Source organism: Erythrolamprus reginae, chromosome 8 (genome assembly GCF_031021105.1).
Source record: "Erythrolamprus reginae isolate rEryReg1 chromosome 8, rEryReg1.hap1, whole genome shotgun sequence".
Taxonomy (NCBI): Eukaryota; Metazoa; Chordata; class Lepidosauria; order Squamata; family Dipsadidae; genus Erythrolamprus; species Erythrolamprus reginae.
In genome coordinates this window covers 7,271,080-7,298,556 of record NC_091957.1, presented here as the reverse complement: position 1 = coordinate 7,298,556, position 27,477 = coordinate 7,271,080, and the positions used below count along the sequence as shown (strand labels likewise).

The 27,477-nt window shown below is 40.8% G+C and overlaps 2 protein-coding genes across 2 annotated transcripts in view; both read right to left on the bottom strand.

Annotated features, from left to right (window-relative positions):
- TMEM268 (transmembrane protein 268) overlaps positions 1–12,848 on the bottom strand; it is a 38,812-nt gene extending 25,964 nt beyond the window's left edge. Inside the window, exons 1-3 of the mRNA XM_070759601.1 lie at positions 12,840–12,848; positions 12,236–12,339; positions 10,163–10,266 (exon numbers count right to left, since the gene is read on the bottom strand). Coding sequence (XP_070615702.1) covers positions 10,163–10,266; positions 12,236–12,339; positions 12,840–12,848 — 217 coding nt within the window. The remainder of the gene's footprint in view (positions 1–10,162; positions 10,267–12,235; positions 12,340–12,839) is intronic.
- A 2,296-nt stretch (positions 12,849–15,144) lies between these two features.
- ATP6V1G1 (ATPase H+ transporting V1 subunit G1) lies at positions 15,145–24,824 on the bottom strand. Its single transcript, XM_070758719.1, has 3 exons — positions 24,653–24,824; positions 19,218–19,318; positions 15,145–15,933 (listed from the first exon to the last, which is right to left on the bottom strand). Exons 1-3 carry the CDS (start codon positions 24,732–24,734, stop codon positions 15,760–15,762), a joined length of 357 nt encoding a protein of 118 aa, XP_070614820.1. The 5' UTR covers positions 24,735–24,824; the 3' UTR covers positions 15,145–15,759.
- Between the last annotated feature and the right edge of the window lie 2,653 nt (positions 24,825–27,477).

The window sequence follows — 27,477 nt, the reverse complement described above, 5'->3', positions numbered from 1 at the left end:
CTACGTGCTCACCAAGCACCAGGGTGGAGCAGCACGCCTGCCTCTAAGCTGCCCAGAACAGGTCCTGTGAATCAACCCTGGAGAAATCCAAAGGTTTTCCACATAACTGGGGGTGGGGTTCTTTCCCTTCTGCTTTCAGAGGTTGGGTTCTAAAGTTGTGACTAGCTCTGCAAACTTGTATTCACATATGTTTTGGGCCAGGGGATCTCAAGCTACATGCATGAAGGCTAAATGATCAGTTGGGGTGTTGTTGTTTTTTAAAAAGAAGACTCTAAAAAGGGTCTTCCTAGATTGGCTGCTTCATGATTCTTGACAAATGTATCTTTTCTTTTATGTACACCGAAAGCATCTACACCAAAGACAAATTCCTTGTTGTATCCAATCACGCTTGGCCAATGAAGAATTCTATTCTACTCTAGGATAGGATGGGTAGGGTAGGGTAGAGTAGAACAGAACAGAATTCTCCTCTTTCTTTCTTTCTTTCTTTCTTTCTTTCTTTCTCTTTCTTTCTTTCTTTCTCTTTCTTTCTTTCTCTTTCTTTCTTTCTCTTTCTTTCTTTCTCTTTCTTCCTTTCCTTCCTTCCTTCCTTCTTTATTTATTTATTTATTTATTTATTTATTTAATTTTTATTCCGCCCTTCTCCTTAGACTTAGAGCGGCTTACAACATGTTAGCAATAGCACTTTTTAACAGAGCCAGCCTATTGCCCCCACAATCCGGGTCCTCATTTTACCCACCTCAGAAGGATGGAAGGCTGAGTCAACTTTGAGCCAGTGATGAGATTTGAACCGCTGACCTACAGATCTACAGTCAGCTTCAGTGGCCTGCAGTACAGCACTGTACCTGCTGCGCCACCCCAGCTCTATCCTACCGTATTCTACCCTACCCATCCTATCCTAGCCTCTGTTCTGCAACTTCAGATGCAGTCCATGAGCACGTCTCCAAGCTCCACAAAACAGAACTGAGATTTTCTTCTCTACTCTACTTTATCCTCCTCTACTCTACCCTACCCTACCCATCCTATTCTATCCTCTTCTTCTGCACTTCAGATGCAGTCCATGAGCACGCCTCCAAACTCCACAAAACAGAACTGAGATTGCTCAGTTGTTGCAAACCTGTAGGTACTACCACCTGAAATGCCATCGAAAGGCATTTGCTCTTGTACGGTGCCGTGCGCTTCCGTCCGCCGTTTTGTACGGCAAGTACAAGGGAACTCCAGCCACTGAAAGATTTTGCCCTTGTGGCTCAGGAGAGGTGGAGACTGAGGGACACATGCTCCTGAGATGCTCCTTTTACACTGACATTAGGAGAAAGCATATTCTACCACTTATTGAGGGATATCCTGGCCGCTCGGACGTTGCCTATCTCCGGTGGTTGCTTGGGGATGAGCAGGCCAGGATTACGGCACAGGTGGCCATATTCTGCGCAGCAGCAGCGGGGATTCGTTGCAAATGTATGCCTTCATAGCGAGATATGTACATCTCTTGTATAGTTACAATGGGTCAATCTTGGTTGCTCAGTCAAAAGTCCTATTTCCTGTACTTTTTCCTTTTAATTATTATTAGTAGTAGTAGTGTTGGTTATGACCTATAAAGCCCTTCATGGCATCAGAGCAGAATATCTCCGGGACTGCCTTCTGCTGCACGAATCCCAGTGACCAGTTAGGTCCCACAGAGTTGGCCTTCTCTGGGTCCCGTCGACTAAACAATGTCGTTTGGCGGGACCCAGGGGAAGAGCCTTCTCTGTGGCGGCCCCAACCCTTTGGAACCAACTCTCCTCAGATATCTCAGTTGCCCCCACCCTCCTTGCCTTTCGTAAGCTCCTTAAAACCCACCTCAGGCATGGGGGAATTGAGACTTTCCCTTCCCCCTAGGCTTATAAAATTTATGCATGGTATGTCAGTATGTATGATTGGTTTCTTAAATTGGGATGTTTTTAAAATTAACTTAAATATTAGATTTGTTTACATTGTATTATTGTTGTTGTTAGCTGCCCCGAGTCTACGGAGAGGGGCGGAATACAAATCTGATTAATAAATAAATCTGATTAATAAATATTATATTGATGGTCTTTGACCGTAAATAAAAATTTTATTATATTATTATTATACCACCTGAAATGAACAATGGTGATCGACTTTTCTCTGGTGTCACCGAAGTTCCAGGTTCACCTGTCCAACAAGTGAGGACAAAATATGGATTCCCGGAATAATATGGGGATTGTTTGGGGTTTTCTTTTTTTTAAAGTGCAGTCAATATCCATCCAATGGGAATTAACTGCATTTGTAATCATAACAACAACAGAGTTGGAAGGGACCTTGAAAGTCTTCTAGTCCAACCCCCTGCTTAGGCAGGAAACAGAGATGGTTATCCAACATCTTCTTATAAACTTCCAGTGTTGGAGCATTCACAACGTCTGGAGTCAAGCTCTTCCACTGATCAACTGTTCTGATTGTCAGTTCTCCTTAGTTCTAAGTTGTTTTTTCTCCTTGTTTAGGTTTCCACCCATTGCTTCTTGTTCTACCCTCAGGTCCTTTGGAGAATAGGTTGACTCCTTCTTTGTGGCAACCCCTGAGATATTGGAACACTGCAATCATGTCTCCCCTGGTCCTTCTTGTCATTGCTTTGCTTCGACCCGCCTTAGAATTTCAGCACCGTTGCAAAACTCTCGTTGTCCTATCAGTCATAATCAAGAATGTTTGTTTCTTGTGACTCCGGTTTTACGATTACTCAGTTAAGATTGTGCAGGGGAAAAAAAGAGAAGGATTGGACCAACCTTTCCCACATTCGTTATCAGGCTATCTTAGGTCTGAGCTTGTATACCAATTCATTCTCCTTTTGCTTAGTCCTGCTACTGGTTGTGGTGGTGGCTGTTGTTGTTGTTGTTTTTAATAATATTTTTTATTAAATTGCAAAGACAGACAAAACATACATTACATGCAACATTTAGTGGAGCAACAATCGCTCCTCTCAAAGTAGAAGTCATCTTTATATTTTTAATAAGTAAAAAAGAAAAAAAACCTAACTTTATCATTAATTTTAAAATACTTGAAGTATATCAACTGTAAGATAATAAGTAAAAAACATTTAAAAATATATAGAAATTTTAAAATTATAACTTGAAATAAACTATGAAGAAAGAAAGAAAAAGAGAAATGGTAGAAGAGGAAAGAAGGAATTTATCTTTATATTGTTAATAATCACTATCTAATACAACTACTAAGTACAAATATGTTTAAAATAATGTAAAAATAAGGTTATCTCTGTTTCTTTGTATCCTACCAGATATACCTTTTGCCAAACCTCATAAAATTCTGATTCTTCTTGATTTTTCAACCTCAAGCTCAGCACATTCTAAGACTTTCTTAAATATATCAGTTTCTTTTGGGGTCTCAAGGTCTTTCCATTTTTGAGCAAAAGCTATCCTTGCTGCTACTAAAATGTGGATTATTAAATAATATATGTCTTTTTTGTATTTCTTATTTGAAATGCCTAATAAAAAGAATTCTGGTGTTTTCTTAATTTCTTGCTGGGTTATTTCTTTTAGCCATTTTTCTATTAAATTCCAATATTCTTTTGCTTTTGGGCATGTCCACCAAGCACGGTAGTACGTACCTATTTCTTCCTTACATTTCCAACAATTGGGTGACGCTGTTTGGAACATTTTTGAAATTCTATTAGGCGGCAGATGCCATCTATAAAAAATTTTGATTTGATTTTCTTTAAAAGAACTTGATCTTGTTAATTTCCAGTTATGTGTCCATACCTTTTCCCAAGTATTTAAGTCTATCTCTTTGTTTAAGTTTCTACACCAGCTTATCAGCTGGATAAGCTGTGGTGGTTGTTGTTTAAATGGACTTCACAAAGTCCAAAAATAGGTTTGTACAGCATGTAAAGAAAGAGGAACTGAATCACAAAGCCCATCGAAGGGGGAAGGGACATCTGGAAAATTGAGCAAAATTAGCAACTTAAGTTGGAGAGGAAAATAGGTTTAACTGAATTTAATGAAATGTATTAAATATGCTTAGAATTTTGGGAAATATTGACTTGTTGTGTATTAAAATAGCTTCAAACTATTTTAATGAATGTATTAAAGAAATATTAGGCTGGTTGATTATATTAAAATAAGCTTAATTAGTTTTATTGAAAAGTGCAAACAAAGCAAGTTGAATTCAATAAGTAAGATTGGCATGTAAGAACAGAGATGGTTTTGAAAGATTTATAAAAATGGAATTAGTGAACAATAGATGATTTATGGTACAGTGAAAAAAATGTATGGAATTGGTTATATTTTTTCTCTCCCCCCCCCCCCCTCTTTTAATATTTTCAATGTTTGTGATGCGATAGACCATATAGGGGTTTTTAGATTTAAGTAAAATGTGTAAAGAGAAATAGGACGCATTATGGCCTGCTAGTTAATTAGAATGTTAGAAATATTGTTTATGTGTCAGTATATACTTGAGGGAACATTAATGATGATGGGGATTGCTGGAGGACAAGGTTAGATTTTTTTTAAAATTGCAATAAGGGATAAAAGATTTATAGAGAAATTAATAATTTTGTATGATTTTTTCCCCCTGGGATTATACAAGAGTTACTAACAAAATACTGTTTTATTTATTTTATTGTACTGGAAATAGAAGATATTTGACATTGTTGGCCTTCTCTGGATCCCATCGATGAAACAATGTTGTCTGGCAGGACCCAGGGGAAGAGCCTTCTTTGTGGCGGCCCCTCTGTGGCAACCCTCTGGAACCAACTCCCCCTGGAGATTAGGATTGCCCCCACCCTCCTTGCCTTTCGCAAACTCCTTAAAACCCACCTCTGCCGTCAGGCATGGGGAAATTGATTCCCCTGGGCCGTTTCCGTTTTATGTATGGTTTGTCTGAGATGTATGATTGGTTCTTTTGATATATTATTTATATTTATATTAAGGGTTTTAAATTGTTTTTAACTATTGGATTTGTACTATTTTGTTGTTGTGAGCCGCTCCGAGCCTCTGAAGAGGGGCGGCATACAAATCTAATAAATAAATAAATTGTATTAAAGCGTACGAAGGAAAAAATAATTAAAAAATAGGTATAACGAAGTTGGAGAGTGTTGTGATTCAGCCTGAGGCTCCTCAGGGACCGGCTGGATCTCTGCCGGATCCATGCCCAGAGGAGGAGGACAGTGAACAGGAGGGGGAGGACCAGGCAGATGGGGGAGAGGAACGTCAGGAAGAGGAGGAGGGAGAGCAGCCTGAGACCCCCGGGGGGGGGCTCTCCCCAGCTAGTAGCCTGGATTCATTGGATGAAGATGCACAGGCTATAATAGACATGAGGCAGCAACGTGCAGCTCAAAGACAGGGCCAATTACAAAGGTATTTCCATCCCTGAATTGGCAACAGCTGGGTTTGGGTGTGGTTCTCCTCAGCAGGGTTGAAAAGGCAGGCCCGCCCTTACAGTCTTGTGGAGAGTTATCAATTGGGAGTCCTGTGACCTTGCTTCGATTCTCGGCATCTCTGATCTTGGCTTGTGGCCTAGAAGTCTGGAAGACTTGGGGGAGGCGTGGGTTTTATTATCTCCAGCGTTGTTTTTGCCAGCAAGAATCCTGTTGTATTGCCTGGCCTTCGTGAAACCTCTGTGAAGCTTCATAGTGTTCCTGTCTGTAAGAACAGTTTTTTGTTACCTGTGTTTGCTTTGAATTATATAAACTGCCTTTGCGTTTTACCAGTGAGTCTGGCTACTCTTTTTGGTTGGTGTTGGCGTCTGGGGGGACCCAGACAGAACAGAGAGGAAGAAGAAAAAGGACTTACACAATTTAAGCTAGTTGTGACCCTCCAGGCACCCCTTCACAAATCTCCATTGCCTTTTCTAGCAAGTTATACTTAGCATAACTTATTTCCATAGGGAGATGCGCTCCTTACTCCCTCTTTCTTTCTCTTTCTATATCTCTCTCCCCCCCTTTCTTTCTCTCTCCCTCTCTCTCACACACACAAAAACATAGAGATGGAGAGGCAGAAAGAGAAAGTATTTGTTAGGAGGAACTGAGCATACCCGACTCAATATCATTTGTTAAAAGCACTTCCGAACTGCTGATTACAAGATTTTTCTTCTCATTCTCCCTCTTTTTGCTGTTTTGTCTGTTGCAAAGGAATGTTTCAACAGGCGTAGGTCCGGTTGGTTGGCTTTTTTGAACCCCTCCTGCACAATTGAGTCCCACAGGATTGGGCGGCATAGAAGTCAAATGGATTAAATGCAGCAGTGATGAAATCAGGCTGCGAATAATGTCGATTCCCACAGCTGGAGACAAGGCGGTCCACCACATCTGGGCTGGCGGTGAGGAAGTTCAGCCTAGTTCTTCTCCAAAATTGCTTGTAAACACCGCAGCAAGAAGTAAACGGATAATGCGTGCCGAATACAATCTATGTCTTAGCTGGATGAGGATCATCAAATTGATATCCGGAGAAGTCCTTCAATCTTTATGGTCCTCCATTATTGTAATGTTTAATGTAGCAGAGAGGAGAAATGTCTCGTCTTAACTGCACTTCATTTGAATCTAGTTATATTTAAAAGAAATGAAACCAGCCTGGAATCCTGGCCCCCATATGCTCTCTGTCCATAAAACATTTTATTACCGCCTTACAAGTGTGGTGTAGACAACTATGAATCCCCCGCAGTCTGTGAGGACAATGTGTTTTTTGTCCTAAAATGACAAATGCAAACTTGCCCGTGGTAAGAAAAAAAAAACCAAGATTAAAATTACGGAAGAAGGTATGAAAGGACCAACATCAGGGGTGAAATCCAGTAGGTTCTGGAGAACCGGTAGCGGAAATTTTGAGTAGTTCAAAGTACCAGTAGAGGAAATTTTGAGTAATTCAGAGAACTGGTAGTAGATATTTTGAGTAGTTTGGAGAACTGGCAAATACGACCTCTGGTTGGCCCCAGAGTGGAGTGGGAACGTGGATTTTGCAGTATCCTTCCTCTGGAGTAGGGAGGGAATGGGGATTTTGAAGTATCCTTCCTCTGGAGTAGGGAGGGAAAGGGGATTTTGCAATACCCTTCCTCTGGAGTAGGGAGGGAATGGGGATTTTGCAGTATCCTTCCTCTGGAGTAGGGAGGGAATGGGGATTTTGCAGTATCCTTCCTCTGGAGTAGGGAGGGAATGGGGATTTTGCAGTATCCTTCCTCTGGAGCAGGGAGGGAATGGGGATTTTGCAGCATCCTTCCTCTGGAGTAGGGAGGGAATGGGGATTTTGCAGTATCCTTCTTCTGGAGTAGGGAGGGAATGGGGATTTTGCAGTATCCTTATTCTGGAGTAGGGAGGGAATAGGGATTTTACAGTATCCTTCCTCTGGAGTAGGGAGGGAAAGGGGATTTTGCAGTATCCTTCCCCTGCCACGCCACCAAGCCATGCCCACCAAGCAACACCCAACAAGCCACACCATGCCCACAGGATCGGTAGTAAAACAAAATGGATTTCATCGCTGACCAGCATCATAAACATTGACCATTTCCTTGAAGGAAGTCCTCTTAGCTTTTTCTCAAAGTATTGACAAAACCCTGGAGAAATAGATAAATCTCTAGACAATTTTGAGCATGAGGGGACGTTTAGTGGAGATGATGGTTGAGGTGGCACTGCTCTGATGTTTTTCTATTTTTAGCAAAACATATTGAATTCATGGGAAACTGTACATTAAACATCACCGAAAACCCAGGAGTGCAATCTATCTATAGATATATATAAAATCCAAATACTACCCACTCATCATGACATCTCCAGAACTGTAAAGCCTACAAACCTGAAAGTTGTCAATTATGTTCCTCTTGGGTTCTAGGTGCTTACTAAGAAAGGATTTTTCAATCCTTAGTATTTCTTATAAAGTAATTATCATACTCTGGAGTTAGATGTTCTACTTCCCCTCCCTACCTGAAAAGAACTCTGTTCCAACTGCCAGTTGCTTTATATTAACACACTCTGATGGTACCCCTTCGCTAAACTAGGTATGGGTGTGGCCAGTGTGTGATTCATCCGACCTGCGGACTGGGAATTTAGATATTCTACTCCCCTCCCCACCTGAAAAGAACTCTGTTCCAACTGCCAGTTGCTTTATATTAACACACTCTGATGCTAAGGAGTTACACATTCTACATAAATGTTCAAGCTTTAACTGTCAATCTATCAAGCCCAATCATAGTTTTGTAGCGAAGCATGAATATCCACTACTAATTTTCATAGACAGAAAAACCCTGTGAGTGAACCTAGTGAATATAACTTAATAAGTATGATTGCACTGCTGGTTTTCCTATGACATTATTCTTGTTAAGTTTTCTTCAAGCACTGGTTAATTAGAAAGTGGGGGAGTGAATTTCCTCATAATTAAAGTGCAAGAAGAAAGGAAGAGTGTGGATAATTTTTTTTTAACGTAACCAATTCTTTGGGCCTGAAATATAGCGGGTGCTACTGAGCTACCTTTTTCTGTTGGCACAAGAAAATGCAGCTTAAATCCATTCAGTTATTTTCTCTTTTGGCAAACAGTGTGGCAAGTCAAGATAGCATCGGTCCAAAGAATAAGATTAATAAGCATCTCGTTATCTTTTCCTCCCCATTTTTTTAAAAAAAGCTTCCTATTTTTTAATTCCTTAAACCGCCATGCTCAATCGGCTGCAACAGCAAGACGGCCAGATTTTTTTAAGCTATTGGCCAAGGATGTTTTTTTATGCAGCTAGTCGCTTCTTTCAAATGCCAAACTTCAGCGAAATGCAACACAATTAATATCACAAGCACAGAGAGTACCGAGAGCGGAGCCATTTATAGCATTTTTTAGTGGTTTTGTTCCGGAAATCAATTTTTGCTGAAGTACAGGATTTATGGAGCCAGTTTTCACAGGAAGACTTGTGAGGTCTTGCGTAATCTTTTGAATTCATTCATAAGTAAGTTGGGACAGTCAGGATGTTGCAAAAAATCCATGACTTCCTTTCAGAAATCCAAGTAGCAGTGAGTGTACACCCAGCTGGTTCGTATTATGCTGTGCACATTCACTCACTCTCAAAATACAGCTTCCTTTCTTCCACCCACGTACGGTACATGCATGAACCAGTATTTTGGCAAAGGCCCTCACTAATTCGGAGAGAATCTGTCAGCAGTGGAGTTGATTTACCACTGGCGGCGTATCAACTACTTAGGAGGCAAGTGTTTGGCCGGCCATCAGCACCCCAATCAACAACTAAAAAGCCACCCACAACAATACCAATACCCCAGAGGATAGGCTCAGAATACAGTGTACAGTGGGCCCAAACAAACAAAATGAAGTTCAATGTAGAGAAAAGTAAAATCTACACCTAGGTAAAAAAAACACCAAAACATACATACAAACTGGGTGAAACCACACACAACACAAGTGACTGTGTGAGAGATCTCAGAGATTTCTCCGGGTCCCGTCAACTAAACAATGTCATTTGGCGGGACCCAGGGGAAGAGCCTTCTCTGTGGTGGCCCCAACCCTTTGGAACCCCCAGATATAGAGTTGCCCCCACCCTCCTAGCCTTTCGTAAGCTCCTTAAAACCCACCTCTGTCGTCAGGCATGGGGGAATTGACACTTTCCCTCCCCCTAGACTTATAAAATTTATGCATGGTATGCTAGTATGTATGATTGGTTTTTAAATTGGGGTTTTAAATTAACTTAAACTTAAATATTAGATTTATTTACATTGTACTATTATTGCTGTGAACTGCCCCGAGTCTGCGGAGAGGGGCGGCATACAAACCTGATAAATAAATAAATAAATAAATAAACAAACAAACAAACAAACAAACAAATAAAATAAAATCTAGGAGTTGTGGTGGACAACCAACTAAATATGAGCCAGCAATGTGCAACGACGGCTAAAAAAGTCAACATAACCTTGAGCTGCTTCAACAGAGGTATGCAATCTAAGGCTAACGAGGTATTAATACCATTTTATAATGCCCTTGTTAGACCACACCTAGAGTATTGCATTCAATTTTGAGCTCCACACTACAAAAAAGGCATTGAAACTCTGGAAAAAGTACAGAAGACGGCAACCAGAATGATAAAGACACCAGAAGCCAAAACATACGAGGAAAGGTTGCAGGAACTGGGCATGGATAGTCTAGTGAAGAGGAGGTCCAGGGTGAACATGATAGCAGTCTTCCAATACTTGAAGGGCTGCCACAGTGAGGAGGGCGGGTCACACCGTTTTCCAAAGCATTAGAGGGCCAGACAAGGAGCAACAGATTGAAGCTGACCAAGGAGAGATTTAACCTAGAAAAAGGAGGAACTTTCTGAGGGTGAGAACTATCAACCGGTGGAATGGCCTGCCTGCGGAGGTTGTGAACGCCCCAACACTGGAGACCTTCAAGAAGAGACTGGACTGCCATATGTCTTGGATGGTATAGGGAAGTGATGGCGAGCCTATGGCACGGGTGCCACAGGTGGCACGCAGAGCCATATCTGCTGGCACGCGAGCCTTTGCCAATCTCAGCTCCAACGTGCATGTGTGTGCCAGCCAGCTGATTTTTGGCCCACACAGAGGCTCTGGGAGGGCACTTTTGGCTTCCAGAGAGCCTCTGGGGGGTGGGGGTAGCTGTTTTTTACCCTCCCTGAGTCCAGGAAATGTTTTGGAGCCTGGGGAGGGTGAAACACGAGACTACTGGGCCTATCAGAAGTTGGGAAACAGGCCGTTTCCGGCTTCCCACCTCTGGGGGGTGAGAGTAGCCTTTTACACTACCAGGCATTCATTCATTCATTCATTATTCATTCATTCGATTTTTATGCCGCCCTTCTCCTTAGATTCAGGGCAGTTTACAACATGTTAGCAATAGCACTTTTTAACAGAGCTAGGATACTGCCCCCACAATCCGGGTCCTCATTTGACCCACCTCGGAAGGATGGAAGGCTGAGTCAACCTTGAGCCGGTGATGAGGTTTGAACCGCTGACCTACAGATCTACTGTCAGCTTCAGTGGCCTGCAGTACAGCACTCTACCTGTTGTGCCACCCCGGCTTATGGGTGTGGGCATTGGCGCATGCACACACACTCTTTCGGCAGCCGAGAGAAAAAAGGTCCGCCATCACCGGGTCCCTTCCAACACAAACTATAAATAAATAAACAAGCACCCTATATATACCACAGAGAACAGCCCAAAGTACACATTCTGCTACAGCAGGGGTCAGCAACTCTAAACCCTCAAAAGAGCCACAAAGGTCTTAACTGGAAGCCCCCCATTCAATTCTGGAAGTCCAGTTCCCCCGCCAGAGTCTCCTCCTCAGCACCACATCCTTTTTTCTCTGCCCATCCTAACCAAAAGCTCCACCAAATTATGGAGCCGACCAGCAACAGGGGAGCTGCAGCGGAGGGGTGAAAGAGCCACATGCGGCTCCAGAGACACAGGTTGCCGACCCCTATGCTAGAGAGACATTCCCCCGAGGATGGTCTCCAGCATGAGTCCCAAAGCCCAGAAGACTATGGTCTTGGGTGACTGGCCTAGATTGGATCCTGCAACTTTCTTTCTTTCTTTCTTTCTTTCTTCACTCATTCATTCATTCATTCAATTTTTATGCCGCCCTTCTTAGACTCAGGGCGGCTTACAACATGTTAGCAATAGCACTTTTTAACAGAGCCAGCCTATTGCCCCACAATCCGGGTCCTCATTTTACCCACCTTGGAAGGATGGAAGGCTGAGTCAACCTTGAGCCGGTGATGAGATTTGAACCGCTGACCTACAGATCTTCAGTCGGCTTTAGTGGCCTGCAGTACATCACTCTACCTCCTGCGCCACCCTGGGTCCCAGGACACGTAAATTTACCTTCGCTTGTCAGGGAGTTAGGGAGCTGTCTGATGCTTTTCCGCAGAGCTGCACAGAATTCAGCTCTAGATTTCAAGGAGAGGGAATTTCTGGTTGTGAGCCACCCAGATCCTATGTGTCTTCTAGGCCAACCTCCTGCTGGTGCAGAAGACCCTATATCAGTGATGGCGAACCTTTTTTTTCTCCGGTGCCAAAAATACATGTGTGCGGGCTATCGCACATGTATGAGTGCCCATGCCCATAATTTGATGCCTGGGGAGGGCGAAAACAGCTTCCCCCACCACCTGGAGGCCCTCTGGAGGCTCACCCTAAGGTTTAGCCGCGGAGGCGAGGGACCTTAGAGGGTGGATTATTACCTTGTAACCACTAGGCCACCCAGGGCATGGCCTCGGAGGCCAGGGACCCGCCTAGAGACCGGTAGAATACCTCTGGGCATTGCCCACGGAGAGCAGGGACCCTGAGGAGGTAAAGGTGATGCAGGCAATGCCCACGGAGGGCAGGGGCCTGTTCTCCAGTTGTCCTGTCAGGATCTGTAAAAAGGAAAAGGAAGATAAAAAGAAAGATTATTTAATACAATTTTAAACATTTAATACAATTTTAAACATATATACATGCTTAAGCAAAACAACTCAAGTCCCTGCACTACGACTGAGTTTTTTAAGACTGAGCTGGTGGGGCACCGATAGGGTGGAGCTAACTATAATTATTATAATTAAGTCAGTCCTTAGCCAATCAGGCTAGAGTATAACCCATGTTGGACTCTCCGCAGCAGTGCAATGGAGAAGGGTCTGTTTCCCAACTTCTGGTGGGCCCAGTAGTCTTGTGTTTCCCCCTCCCCAGGCTCCAAAAGGCTTCCCTGGAGCCAAGGGAGGATAAAATCACCCTTCCCCACCCCTTTGGAAGCCAAAAACAATCTCCCAGAGCCTTTGTGCGAGCCAAAAATCAGCTGGCCAGCACACGATGGATGTCCCCAGGATGAAGCTGAGCTAGGGCAATGGCTCATGTGCCAGCAGCGTGCCACCTGTGGCACCTGTGCCATAGGTTCGCCATCACTGCCTTAGGGATTGGGCGGCATACAAATCGAATACATAAAATTGAATAAATAAACGGATACATGTTCACCATGGGCTCGAGAATTTTATGGATATATTTGGAATAATGAAAGACAGCAAAACTCCCCCCCCCCCCCGGTCAGAATTCACAAGAGCAGGGTAATATTGAGCTGGTCATAAAAACAGTAACTTTAAAAGCCAGTGCACTTGTGTATTCCTTCTTCTACCCCCCCCCCCTCCAATTTTTAAAGTTGGTATATCTCAATATTTACTTGTAGTGCACTCTAGCCTTACTTTTAAATTTTCAACTGGAGTGGTAAATCAGTTATACATTCCATCCCTCTGTTTGTCTATCATCTATCTGTCTGTCTATCATGTATCTATGTACAGGTAGTCCTCAACTTATGACCACAATTGAGCCCCAAATTTATGTTGCCAACATAAATGTAGTCTGTTAAGTGAGTTTTGCTCCATTTTACCACTTAGCTTGCCACTTTTTGTGTAAGCGAATCACAGCATTTGTTAAAGTACTAATACTGTTGTGAAGTGAACCTGTTCTTTCCATCGATTTTTGTGTGCCTGACCTCATGACACTGCAATCATCATAAATGTGAATTAGATTACAAGCATCCAATGTCAATCTTGTGACTATGGGGCTGCTGCCAGTCATGTAAAAATGGTCACTTTTTTCAGTTCCGCTGTAAATTTGGTCACTAAAAGAACTGTTAGAAGTCATGGGCTCTATCTATCTATCTATCTATCTATCTATCTATCTATCTATCTATCTATCTATCTCTCTCTATCTATCTATCTATGTATCTATCTATGTATCTATCTATGTATCTATGTCTCTATCTATGTCTCTATCTATGTCTCTATCTATGTATCTATGTCTCTATCTATGTCTCTATCTATGTCTCTATCTATGTATCTATCTATGTATCTATGTCTCTATCTATGTCTCTATCTATGTCTCTATCTATGTATCTATCTATCTATCTATCTATCTATCTATCTATCTATCTATCTATCTATCTATCTATGTATCTATGTCTCTATCTATGTATCTATCTATGTATCTATCTATCTATCTATGTATCTATGTATCTATCTATCTATGTATCTATCTATCTATCTATCTATCTATCTATCTATCAATCTATGTATCTATCTATGTATCTATGTCTCTATCTATGTATCTATCTATGTATCTATCTATCTATCTATCTATCTATGTATCTATCTATCTATCTATCTATCTATCTATCTATCAATCTATGTATCTATCTATGTATCTATCTATGTATCTATCTATGTATCTATCTATGTATCTATCTATCTATCTATGTATCTATCTATGTATTTATCTATGTATCTATCTATGTATCTATCTATGTATCTATCTATGTATCTATCTATGTATCTATCTATGTATCTATCTATCTATCTATCTATCTATGTATCTATGTATCTATCTATCTATCTATCTATCTCTCTCTATCTATCTATGTATCTATCTATCTATCTATCTATCTATCTATCTATGTATCTATCTATGTATCTATGTCTCTATCTATGTCTCTATCTATGTATCTATCTATCTATCTATGTATCTATCTATCTATCTATCTATCTATCAATCTATGTATCTATCTATGTATCTATCTATCTATCTATCTATCTATCTATCAATCTATGTATCTATCTATGTATCTATGTCTCTATCTATGTATCTATCTATGTATCTATCTATCTATCTATGTATCTATCTATCTATCTATCTATCAATCTATGTATCTATCTATGTATCTATCTATGTATCTATCTATGTATCTATCTATGTATCTATCTATGTATCTATCTATCTATGTATCTATCTATGTATCTATCTATGTATCTATCTATGTATCTATCTATGTATCTATCTATGTATCTATCTATGTATCTATCTATCTATCTATCTATCTATCTATGTATCTATGTATGTATCTATGTATCTATCTATCTATGTATCTATCTATGTATCTATCTATGTATCTATCTATCTATCTATCTATCTACCCCACCTACTTACCTACCCAACCCCGCCCATATCATCTGTACCTATCATCTATCCATCCATCCACCCTATTTATCTATCTCTGCTCTATTCTTATACCCAATGTTGCTTCCAAACATTTTATCAAGAGCTTCTTTGCTACTGCCGCTTCAGAACTAAACAGGCCTCAAACCCTGCTCGATTCAGCAACGTATTTCACAAATCAAAGTTTCCGAGCAACAGGAAAAGGAGAGAAAAAAGGTTTTAATTTCTTTACAAGTTAGATCAGATGTTTACTTTTTCTTCAAGTACCTTGACAGCAATGCCTTGTTCAAGTTCAACAGGAGAAGAGAGTTATTATTTAAATAACATTAAAGCATTTTCAGATACAATCCAAACACTATTCATTCTGCAAACAAAATTTCTGGGGTTTTGTGTTGTTTTGAACTCTGAGTGAAGAAGACAAGGGACAGATTTTATTTGTATCAGAGCACCCAAGTCATACAGTTTGCAATTTAAGGATACAAGAGAAGTAGCCTGGCACTTAGATTTACTGACTTTTAAATACTTCTTCGGCTTAAAGCGATCCTTTAATACTCAGTATGATTTATCCAACATCAATCTTCTACGCTACACATCTATGATATAATGCACTTTGGGGACAAAGAACCAGCCTACATAGAAACTTCAAAAGTGCTACAAAAAGAGGGACGACAAAGAAACCTCTTATGAAAAATGGGAGAGAAAAGAGAAAGAGATAATCTACACCTCTTTGGGAATTAAGTTATGGACCTTTATAAAAAAGGGGGTGCAGCTAGAGCTGGTATTGCTGAATGTTTCCCGAAGGACGAAAGATGCGCCTATCCGTTGATCCGATAGTTCGAATGGATTTGAGGCTTGATGTCAAAGATCAAATTCAGCAAGCTGTCCATCACTTGCTCCCGGTTCTTTTGGAAGTTCTCCTGAAGAACGGCCATCTTCTCCTCGGTCCCCTGTGCCACCTCAGTGGCAGAACTGCCGTGAGAGCCAAGCGCCTGCGATAAAGGATACAACAGGGATTGGTCTCATTCGAGACGACAATGAATCAATTGAACAACTAGCCTTGTGGTGCAATGGAACTATCTGGAACAGGACACACTCGAAACTGTAGAAATGGTGATAGATTTTAGGAGAAACCCTCCCATTCTACCACCTCTTACAATACTAGACATCACAGTATCAACAGTAGAGACCTTCAAGCTTCTATCACATTTCAAGACTTAAAATGATCACCTAACATCAAAAACATCATCAAAAAAGCACAACATAGAATGTTCTTCCTGCACCAACTCGGGAAGCTCAAAACTGCCCAAAGAGCTGCTGGTTCAGTTCTACAAGAGGAATTATTGAGTCTGTCATCTGCACCTCCGTAACTGTCTGGTTTGGCTCTGCAACCAAGCAAGACAGACTCAGACTAATTAGAACTGCAAAAAAACAACCTGCCTTCCATGGAGGACCTGTATACTGCACCAGTCAAAAAGAGGGCGGTGAAAATATCTACAGACCCCTCACATCCTGGATATAAATTGTTTCAATTTCTACTCTCAAAATGTCGCTATATTATATTATCCATCTTACTTTATATTAATTAAGCTATACCTTTTTCTTTTTTAACATTTACTACTTAGATATATATTTTCTTTTTCCTTTTTTTTTGATGTACTACTTATACACCCACTAATATATCAATATACCTTGTCGTATTTCCTGATAATTTCTGCTATCCAGGAAGATTTCCCCCCTCCCCCCTCCCTTATTTATTTAACCTCTTTATTATTTATACTTCTTTCCTAATTATTTTATACAACCTTAATATTACTCTCCTATTTTCCTTTCTACAAAATACTGTTTTTACTCTGTTTACTATCATTTATTATTCTTATAGGTTTCAATTAACATGATAAAATATATAAATGGATTATTAATAGTAATAAGATACAAATACTAACGATCAAAACAGTGAATTTTTGTTACAATGTAAGATATACACTTTGAAATGTAATATCACGTAACAAATACCCCTACCCTTTTGATTTTATGTACCCCCTTCTTTCCTCCCAATTTACCCCTTGTTATTTAATAAACTTTATTTCTTTAAAAAAAAATGTCGCTATAAGTCTCTGCACACCAGAACTAGATACAAGGAGAGTTTTCCCCCAAATGCTAAACAGCTAATTCCCACAGTACTGCCAAATTAACATAGAAACATACTAAGACTGTATTACTATTCTTCTTTTCATCCTTACTAGTACCTATCTTTTCCCACTCATGGCTATATCCACGATGCTTGTATCTTTACAACCTATATTGTTTTTACTGTTTCCTGTTTCCTAGTATGATTTGATTGCTTATTAGTGTCCTACAACTATCATTAAGTGTTGTGTCTTATGATTCTTTTATATACACTGAGAGCATATGCACCAAAGACAAATTCCCTTTGTGTCCAATCCAACTTGGCGAATAAGGAACTATATTCTATTCTACTGAAGAAAAAACCCCGAAGGCAACCATTTAAAATAAACTCATCCAGTTAAGTTCTGCATTTCAAAGAACCTTCACTGCTTCCATGTGACACAGTCTAGCAGTGTTTAAGCAAGCACGGAAGGGGGGGGGCAAGTTTTTGTTTCTTTTTTTAAACAACCCACAATCATGGGATGATTAAAAAAAGAAACAAGTTTTTGTTTCTTTTTTTAAACAACCCACAATCATGTGATGATTATACTTTCACAGTTACCCAAACTAATTGAACAGATCCAAAGACGGGCTACAAAAGTGGTGGAAGGTCTTAAGCATAAAACATATCAGGAAAGACTTCATGAACTCCATCTATATAGTCTGGGGGACAGAAGGGAAAGGGGGGACATGATCGAAACATTTAAATATGTTAAATGCTTAAATAAGGTTCAGAAGTGTTTTTAATAGGAAAGTGAACACAAGAACAAGGGGGCACAATCTAAGGTTAGTTGGGGGAAAGGTCGGAAGCAATGTGAGAAAATATTATTTGACTGAAAGAGGAGGAGATACTTGGAACAAACTTCCAGCAGATGTGGTTAGTAAATCCATAGGAACTGAATTTAAACATGCCTGGGATAAACATATATCCATCCTAAGATAAAATACAGGAAAGAGTATAAGGGCAGACTAGATGGACCGTGAGGTCTTTTTTCTGCCGTCAATCTTCTATGTTTCTATCGCGTGACTCCATGTCCCCTTTTATGACACGAGAACTGAGGAGGATTGAATGTTAGGATAGATTTGGGTGTTGTTGGTTTGGAGAATGTGGTTTAAAGTTGGTTGATCTTGGTTGGTGGTGGATTGGAGGTTTGGACAGGCCATCTTTTGACCCTCGATGGATGGGCAGGATTGATATTCCACATGTGTGAACAGACCTAGAAACTTGCTCTAATTAATTCAACTGTCAATCTTCTATGTTTCTAATGCTGAAAGTCCTAGACTGAATTTAGATGGTTTGTGGGCGAAACCCAAAACAGGAAAATTACAGGCAGCCCTTGACTTGCAGCCAGAACGGTGCCCAACACTTCTGTTGTTAAATGAGACACTTGTCAAGTGAGTTTTACACACACTTCTCACGACTTTTCTTGCTGCAGTTGTTAAGGGAATTGCTGCAGTTGGCGCGTTACATAACATGGTTATTAAACGTGGCTCTGCTTGTCAGAAAGCTGCAAAAGGGACTCCAGGGCACTGCAACTGGTGTAAATATGAACCAGTTGCCAAGTGTCTAAAAGCTGAACGCGTGATAATGGGGATCATAACAATGAAAACTGAAGTTAGTTGGGGGAAAGATCAAAAGCAACATGAGAAAATATTATTTTACTGAAAGAGTAGTAGATCCTTGGAACAAACTTCCAGCAGACGTGGTAGATAAATCCACAGTAACTGAATTTAAACATGCCTGGGATAAACATATAACCATCCTAAGATAAAATACAGAAAATAGTATAAGGGCAGACTAGATGGACCATGAGGTCTTTTTCTGCCGTCAGACTTCTATGTTTCTAACTGTCCATAAGTCACATTTTTCAGTGCCATCATAACTTTGGACGGCCACTAAATGAATTGTTGTAAGTTGAGGATTACGTGTATTAGCAAAAGAGAAGGGCTGAGCCTCAAAGGGGCAAGGGAGGGTGTGTGTGTGTGTGTGTGTGTGTGTGCGTGTGTGTGTGTGAAGTCACTACAAAGAATCTCCATCTGAATTTCCATTCTAATACAGAAACAGACAGGAAGACAGAGAGATTAGCCAGCATAGAATTTAACCCACAGCCGCTTCTTTGGCTTTGAAATCTTTCTCTCTCTGCAAGCGATACTGTTCGATTTCGGCCTGAGCTTCTTCCTTGGCCTGCTTCAGTCGCCGATTCTTCCCTGGGTTTGAAACAAAAGCGAAAGGTTCAGAGGGCAAAACAGAAAAGAGGCTTTTCCGAGATTAATTTCAGGCAGTAACGTCATGCATCCTGAAAGTCACCCAGGCTGAAATCATTACGAGTAGTTCTCTAACGAAGGAACATAAAAACAACCCCCAAAAAATGAAGCGTAAAAAAATATCCCTGGCCACTTCTTTGTTCAATCCAGCTCGCTTTCTTTCACCTATCTCCTTTCCTTCACCCATCTCCTCCCACAAATGACTATACGACTGTGTGGTTTGTATTCTTGCAATTACTGCCCGACCACATGGTGAGCAGTGTGGTCGGGCAGTAGGAAAAGCAAGTAGGATGCTTGGCTGCATAGCTAGATGTATAACAAGCAGGAAGAGGGATGGATCCCCTTATATAGAGCGCTGGTGAGACCACATTTGGAATACTGTGTTCAGTTCACCTACAAAAAGATATTGACAAAATTGAACGGGTCCAAAGGCAGGCTACAAGAATCGTGGAAGGTCTTAAGCATAAAACGTATCAGGAAAGACTTAACGAACTCAATCTGTATAGTCTGGAGGACAGAAGGGAAAGGGGGGGACATGATTGAAACATTTAAACATGTTAAAGGGTTAAATAAGATTTAGGAGGGAAGTGTTTTTTATAGGAAAGTGAACACAAGAACAAGGGGACACAATCTGAAGTTAGTTGGGGGAAAGATCAAAAGCAACGTGAGAAAATATTATTTCACTGAAAGAGTAGTAGATCCTTGGAACAAACTTCCAGCAGACGTGGTCGGTAAATCCACAGTAACTGAATTTAAACATGCCTGGGATAAACATATATCCATTGTAAGATAAAATACAGGAAATAGTACAAGGGCAGACTAGATGGACCTTGAGGTCTTTTTCTGCCGTCAGTCTTCTATGTTTCTATGTTTCTATTTATATGGGCTGGTACCTAACATTATTTGATTGCTTCTATGTACCCGGACTATCATTAAGGGTTGTATCTCCTGATTCTTGACAAATTTATCTTTTCTTTTATGTACACTGTTTCCCTTGTAGAGGTAATCTTTAACTTACAATGGTTTGTATACTGACTGTTCGAAGTTTAAAAAAGGATTTATTATTGTTTACTTAGTATCCTAGTGATTGGTGTTGATTGCTGATTTAGTATCCTATGACTATCACTAAGTCTTGCATCTTATGATTTATGATGCATAGTTTCTTTACAATGACTATAATGATATAAGATTTTTAACGGTAAAGTTGTTTTTTTAAAAAAGAAAAGACAATTTGTCACTTATTGTTTGTATGTACACTGAAAGCTTCTGCACCGCAGACAAATTCCTTGTGTGTCCAATCACACTTGGCCCAATAAAGAATTCTAATTTTAATATTGAAGTCCATCTTTTCCCAAAAGGTTAGTCCACAGACCTGGAAACACCAAGCCTAACACATGGACACAATCCAGTTGTTGAACATTCAGAATTGACTTAACTAGAGGCTTAAAAACACCGACATTAGTCAGAATTATTTTCCTAGCAATGCAAAATTTCCAGCACATGTTATGTCTCCTTTGTTCTTGGCCAGACTAAGTTCCTTAATCTTCACCAAAGACAAATTCCTTGTGTGTCCAATCACATTTGGCCAATAAAGAACTCTATCCTATTCTTTCTTGAAGTTATGCCAGGTGAAGGTTCCAGAGACCGCGATATTAAAAATTCATGGAAACATGAAGACTCAAAATACAATTTAAAAACCAGCACTTTCAGTTAAGCTGAATTCCCAGCAGAGATATCCCAGCAAGGTACTTAAAAATACACCAACACTCCATAACCTTCACAATTCAGTTTTAATCTAGTTAAACTGATGCACGGTAGATATCGGGGGACCATCAGTATGCCACTGACATTATGCAGACCACAGGAAGTCTGCAAACTAAAAGTGGTTTTACACAAATAAGTTATGCAACCAAATTCAAAAATTATTCTCGGATGTCTCCCCGACTCCCAATTTGTCTCCTTTCCTTGGATCGAAGCCTCCCTTAATAATGAATAATGCAAAACAAGATCTCTGTTAGGAAATAGGTTGGGGAGATGTTTCAAAGATTAGGTTTTGATCAAAATATTTCATATATCATAGTAACCTTTCCTCTTCAACAAGCATTAAGGAGTTTGCAGTCTGACCTTTGAAGGAAAAACTACACAGGCAGGTTAAGGTTGCAGAAAAAAATCACATCAGGGAAATTTCTGCAATTAAAGCGGTTCTTAAAACTTTTCCAACAGGGTAATTAAAACCTGGAATAATGAGAAATGAAGGGGACACTTTAGTGAGCATTTTTCTTGGTTATCCTCAAGCAAACTTACCAGAAAGATAATCATCATCACACCAATTATCCCCAGTGGGAGGATTATTAGTTATGTGGTAGGCTTGCTTCTCTTTATGTTACCTATAATTTTATTTTTAATGAAAGGGTATAATTTTGTATACTGTACGTTGTTTTTGATTATCTGTCCAGATTCATGGACCTTGAGATGGTTAGCAACTTGGGCGTCCTCCTCGATCCACAGCTCACATTAGATAAACATCTTTCGGCTGTGGCAAGGGGGGCATTTGCCCAGGTTCGCCTGGTGCACCAGTTGCGACCCTATTTGGACCGGGAGTCACTGCTCACAGTCACTCATGCCCTCATCACCTCGAGGCTCGATTACTGTAATGCTCTTTACATGGGGCTAGCTTTGAAAAATGTTCAGAAACTTCAGATCGTGCAGAATGCAGCTGCGAGAGCAATCATGGGCTTCCATAAATATGCCCATGTTACACCAACACTCCGCAGTCTGCATTGGTTGCCGATCAGTTTCCGGTCACAATTCAAAGGTTTGGTTATGACCTCTGAAGCCCTTTATGGCATCGGACCAGAATATCTCCAGGACCGCCTTCTGCCGCACAAATCCCAGCGACCGGTTCAGTCCCACAGAATTGGCCTTCTCCGGGTCCCATCGACTAAACAATGTCATTTGACAGGACCCAGGGGAAGAGCCTTCTCTGTGGCGGCCCCGACCCTCTGGAACCAGCTCCCCCCAGAGATCAGAATTGCCCCCACCCTCCTCGCCTTTCGTAAGCTCCTTAAAACCCACCTCTGTCGTCAGGCCTGGGGGAATTGAGATATTCCTTTCCCCCCAGGCCTATACAATTTATACATGGTATGTTTGTGTGTATGTTTGATTTTTAATAAGGGTTTTTTAGTTATTTTAATATTAGATTTGTCATATGCTGTTTTATTATTGTTGTTAGCCGCCCCGAGTCTACGGAGAGGGGCGGCATACAAATCTAATAAATGAATAAATAAAATAAAAACATGAACTAAACAGGCAGCCTCCAGATGAGTCAATAGCTATTTAGACTTATATATCGCTTCAGAATGCTTTACAGTGGTTGATAGTCAGCCTCTTGCCCCCAACAATCTGGCTCCTCATTTTACCCACCCCGGACAGACAGAAGGCTGAAGCTTGGGAAGCTTTGATCTGCCAAAATGCTGGTAGCCGGTGATCAGCAGAAGTAGCCTGCAGTCTAAATACTGTGCCACCGCGTCTCTATCCCACCCACCCACCTCTTGCCTGTTTTTCCCTATATAAAAATAGGCAATTTAAGGTAAATCCCTTCTATCATCCCTCCATTTATTTGTATCCTCTCAAAAAAATCAATAAATCATAGCATTTGCTCCATTCCCAAAATTGCTATCAATTCCTTCATTGATTCAGTTTGTAGAGTTGAGGTTTGTGCAGGGCAGCTCCCCTAATTAAAAGCCAGTAAATAACACAACTGATGAGCCAAACAAGCAAATCAATACAAAAATGCAATAACCCAATTAAAAAACCCAGATCGGTAAAAAGCTGGCAAGGAAAAGGCATGAATCCATCCATACAGCCCCATATTTAGATCCAGTTTATTTTAAAGTAACCCATGGGGTCCTATATGCTGGGGAGAATGGGGGGTATAGTCCAAATATACCCACCCACCCACCCACCCCCACCTTCACGCAAAGGAAATGAGACAAAAACCCCACAAAACTCTGAATGGATGAAGCAGACAGTGTAAGGTTTTTGGGGAGGCTATGGGCAGCCCTTCCCATGCAGGATTATGGGATATGTGGTGGCTCTAGGCCTTCCCTTTCTTAAGAACTGGTGGGGGATGATGACATGTAGGACCCAATCCCTGGGGACAACCGCTCCCATACAAGCAGGCTTTAGGTCACACACCCTCTTCCTTTAGGGCTGAGGGCGATGGGAGGTATAGTCTCACTCCCCTGCAATCTGGGCCAGAAAGACAGTAGACCAACCCTCTCCCCTATAGGATGGGGGCGATGGGAGGTGTAGTCCAACCAACTTCAACTCCAAAAGATCAGCACCATGCAGAAAATTGGAACAACATTCTTGCAATGGATGAAACAGGCGGGGAGGTTTTGGGTGGCCGTTCCCATGCAGGATGATGGGATATGTAGGGTCCTGGGAGTCTCACCTTCTCCAATGGCTGGGGATTAGACTACTGGTCACAGGGCTACAAAGGTTTTAAGTCACCCACCCACCCCTCCCTTAAGGTCTGAGGGCGATGGGAGGTGCAGTCCCACTCCCCTGCAATCTGGGCTGCAAAGACTGTAGACCAACCTTCCCCAACCCTATGGGATGGGGATGATGGATGGTGTAGTCCAACTAATCCCCAACCCTAAAAGACCAGCACCATGAAAGAGAATTGGATCAAAATGTATGAAACAGCCGGGGAAGTTATGGGTGACAGGATGATGGGTTATGAAGTGTCCCTGGAGTCTTTCTTTCCCTAATGGTTGGGGATTAGACACGGGCCCTGATCCCTTCAGGACCACTGCTCGCAGGGCTAGAAATGATTTAGGTCACATACCCACCCCTCCCTTAAGGGCTGTGGGCAATGGGAGGCGTAGTACCACTCCCTTTCAATCTGGGCCAGAAAGTTGTAGACCAACCCTCTCCCCTATGGGGTGGGGACAATGGGAGGTGTAGTCCAACCAACCCCCAACCCCAAAACAGCAGCACCATGAAGAGAATTGGAACAAAATTCTTCCAATGGATGAAACAGGTGGAGAGGTTATGGGTGGCAGGATGATGGGGTATGTAGTGCCTCCTTCCCTAAGGGCTGGGGAGTAGACATGGGTCCCAATCCCTTCGGGACTACTGTTCTGAGGGCTAGCAAGGCTTTAGATCCCCCACCCACCCCTCCCTCAAGGGCTGTGGACGATAGGAGTTGTAGTCCCAGCCCCCTTAGAACGGGCCCCGCTTCCTCCCTTCGCAGCCAGGACGGCCACTCACGCTTGCGGGCCTCGGCCACCTTCTCGGCGGCGCGTTTCTCGGCCTGAAGCAGCTGCTGGATGCCCTGAGACTGGCTGGCCATGACGGCGGTAATCCTGTCAAGAAATGTTACCCGGCGGCCCCGAGGGAGAACTCCAAAAAAAGGACGCTTTGCCGCGCCAAAATCCCGCCCTTTCCGGTCATCCCGTTGTTTCATTGGTGGATAAAGCGGAAGTGCCTTTGGAGGGCGCCGCTCTAGAGCGGGAGGAACTACCCTCCTCACGTGAGAAGGAGCCCCAGTAAGTACACGTATCTTTCCCTTTGGCTTTTTCAAGACCGGGAGAAGCCTTTCAAATGGAGTCAAGGTCTCGTTCTAGTTTTCCTTTCCACCCCGTCGTCTAACTCTATGGTTTCGCCGTCACGTATCTCGCTTCTCATTTTTCTCCCTTCCCTCACGCCTTGAAAAGTTTCACTGCGCATGCGCATTTTCTTGCGCCGAAGGAGTTTTATTGTTTGTTTCCAAAAGGAAGTTTTATGTATTGAAATCAAATACAAAAGTTGAATTGTTTGGATTTGTTCCACAAAACAAAGCATGCATATACACTCTTTCACACACAAACACACATATATTTTAAAAAATAGAATAAAAAATAAAATGAGAGACAGAAATTTATTTTTAAATGTTTTATTGCATTTCACATATTTATTACATTAATATTATCATTATCACTATCATTACTATTATTTGATTTGTTTATTGTATGAACCATTTTTGTTGTAAGCCGCCCTGAGTCCCACTGGGATTGGGCAGCATAAAAGTCAATTAAATTAAATTAAATTAGATTAAATTTTAAATTGAACTAAAATTTAGATTAAATTTTAAATTAAATATAAATTAAATATTATATTAAATTACTCCACTGTTCAACCCTGAGCTACAACTATTCTCTTATATTGACACAAGCGCAATTATCGATTATCTAAGATGTATCCAAATATATCACCAAAATGTTGGAAATGCCAAAAGAAAATTGGAACATATTACCATATATTGTGGACCTGTCCAATGGCCAAATTTTTGGAGTAAAATTAAAAATTATTTAGAACAAATAACCAATTTACAAATTCCTCTGAAATCAGAATTATACATGCTCGGAATTATTAGGCAAAAAATATCAAAAGAGGATTAATACCTAATAATACATATAATCACAGCGGCCAGAATTGCCTTTGCGCAAACATGGAAGTCAAACAATGTCCCATCAACATTACATTTAATAAATAAAATTTATGAAATTGCAGAGATGAACAAAATGGCAATGGAAATTGAACAAAAAGACAACACAGAATTTTATCAAACCTGGAATGGATGGTACGATTGTGTCAACCAAAAAAACCCCTTAAAATCTTAAACATCTATAACATAGTCAAATCTATTATCGTCAGCAATCTTGTTACTCCCTGTTATTCATATATATTGACAGTACTGTATTAATTTCACTTATATATGTAAGTGAAATTAATACTGTCAATATTTTTGTAAATAATATAGAAAACAATAGTTAGAAAGCTGTAGCAGAAATGCCAACAAGTAGGTTGGCAAACTTATAAATTGTGGAGTGTTTAAGTTAGTTATACATTTGTATAGGTTATGTTTTGTTTTAATTTCTGTCTATGCCCTTATTGTGAATTTTGTTGTTTTGTATTTGTTTTTTTAATGTTAATAGCCGCTCTGAGTCTTCAGAGAGGGACAGCATACAATTCTAATACATTATTATTAATAATTATTAATAATTAATAAAGATATTTTTAAAAGAAAAGATTGGACAACTGTCTGTCTGAAATATTTATTTATTGATTGATTGATTGATTGGGTTTGTATGCCGCCCCTCTCCGTAGACTCGGGGCGGCTAACAACAGTAATAAAAAACATCATGTAAATCCAATACTAAAAACAACTAAAAAACCCTTATTATAAAACTAAACATCCATACAAACAAACATTCCTGCCTAAGCAGAGGGGGTTGGACTAGAAGACCTCCAAGTCCCTTCCAACCTAAGATAAAATACAGTATAGGAAATAGTATAAGGGCAGACTAGATGGATCATGAGGTCTTTTTCTGCCATCAGTCTTCTATGTTTCTATGTTTCTAACTCTGTTATTATTATTATTATTATTATTATTATTAAATATTAAAATTATTAAAATATTGAACAATTATAACTGCGGGCATAGCAGCCGCATTGTGCTTTCGTGGTCGTCTTTATTATGAGATTCATTCAGTTCCATTATATCCTTCTTGAGGTGCGGTAACCAGAACTGTGCACTGTCCTCTTTGTTTTCCATTTCCCCCATAAAAATCCCCACTTGATCTAAAGCTGATCCTTTGTGATCTATCCCCCAATAATACCCTACGAATACCCTACGAAACTAGACTTTCAATCCTGGGCCTAGAAAGTTTAGAACTAAGACGCCTTAAACAAGATCTAATTATTGCCCACAAGATCATATGCTGCAACGTCCTGCCTGTCGGCGACTACTTCAGCTTCAACCACAACAACACAAGAGCACACAACAGATTTAAACTTAATATTAACCGCTCCAAACTTGACTGTAAAAAATATGACTTCAGTAACCGAGTTGTCGAAGCGGAGAACTCATTACCGGACTCCATAGTGTCATCCCCAAACCCCCAACACTTTACCCTTAGATTATCCACGGTTGACCTATCCAGATTCCTAAGAGGTCAGTAAGGGGTGAGTACAAGTGCACTAGAGTGCCTTCTGTCCCCTGTCCTATTGCTCTCCTATATCTCCTGTACCTTTCTTTTATTCCTTTTTTTTAA

Coding starts and splice junctions, on each gene's coding strand:
- ATP6V1G1 (XM_070758719.1), bottom strand. CDS start 24,734: ATGGCCAGCCAGTCTCAGGGCATCCAGCAGCTGCTTCAGGCCGAGAAA. Junction 19,319..24,652: donor GGTGGCCGAGGCCCGCAAGC/GTGAGTGGCCGT, acceptor TTTCAAACCCAG/GGAAGAATCGGCGACTGAAG. Junction 15,934..19,217: donor TCAAAGCCAAAGAAGCGGCT/GTGGGTTAAATT, acceptor CCTTTATCGCAG/GCGCTTGGCTCTCACGGCAG.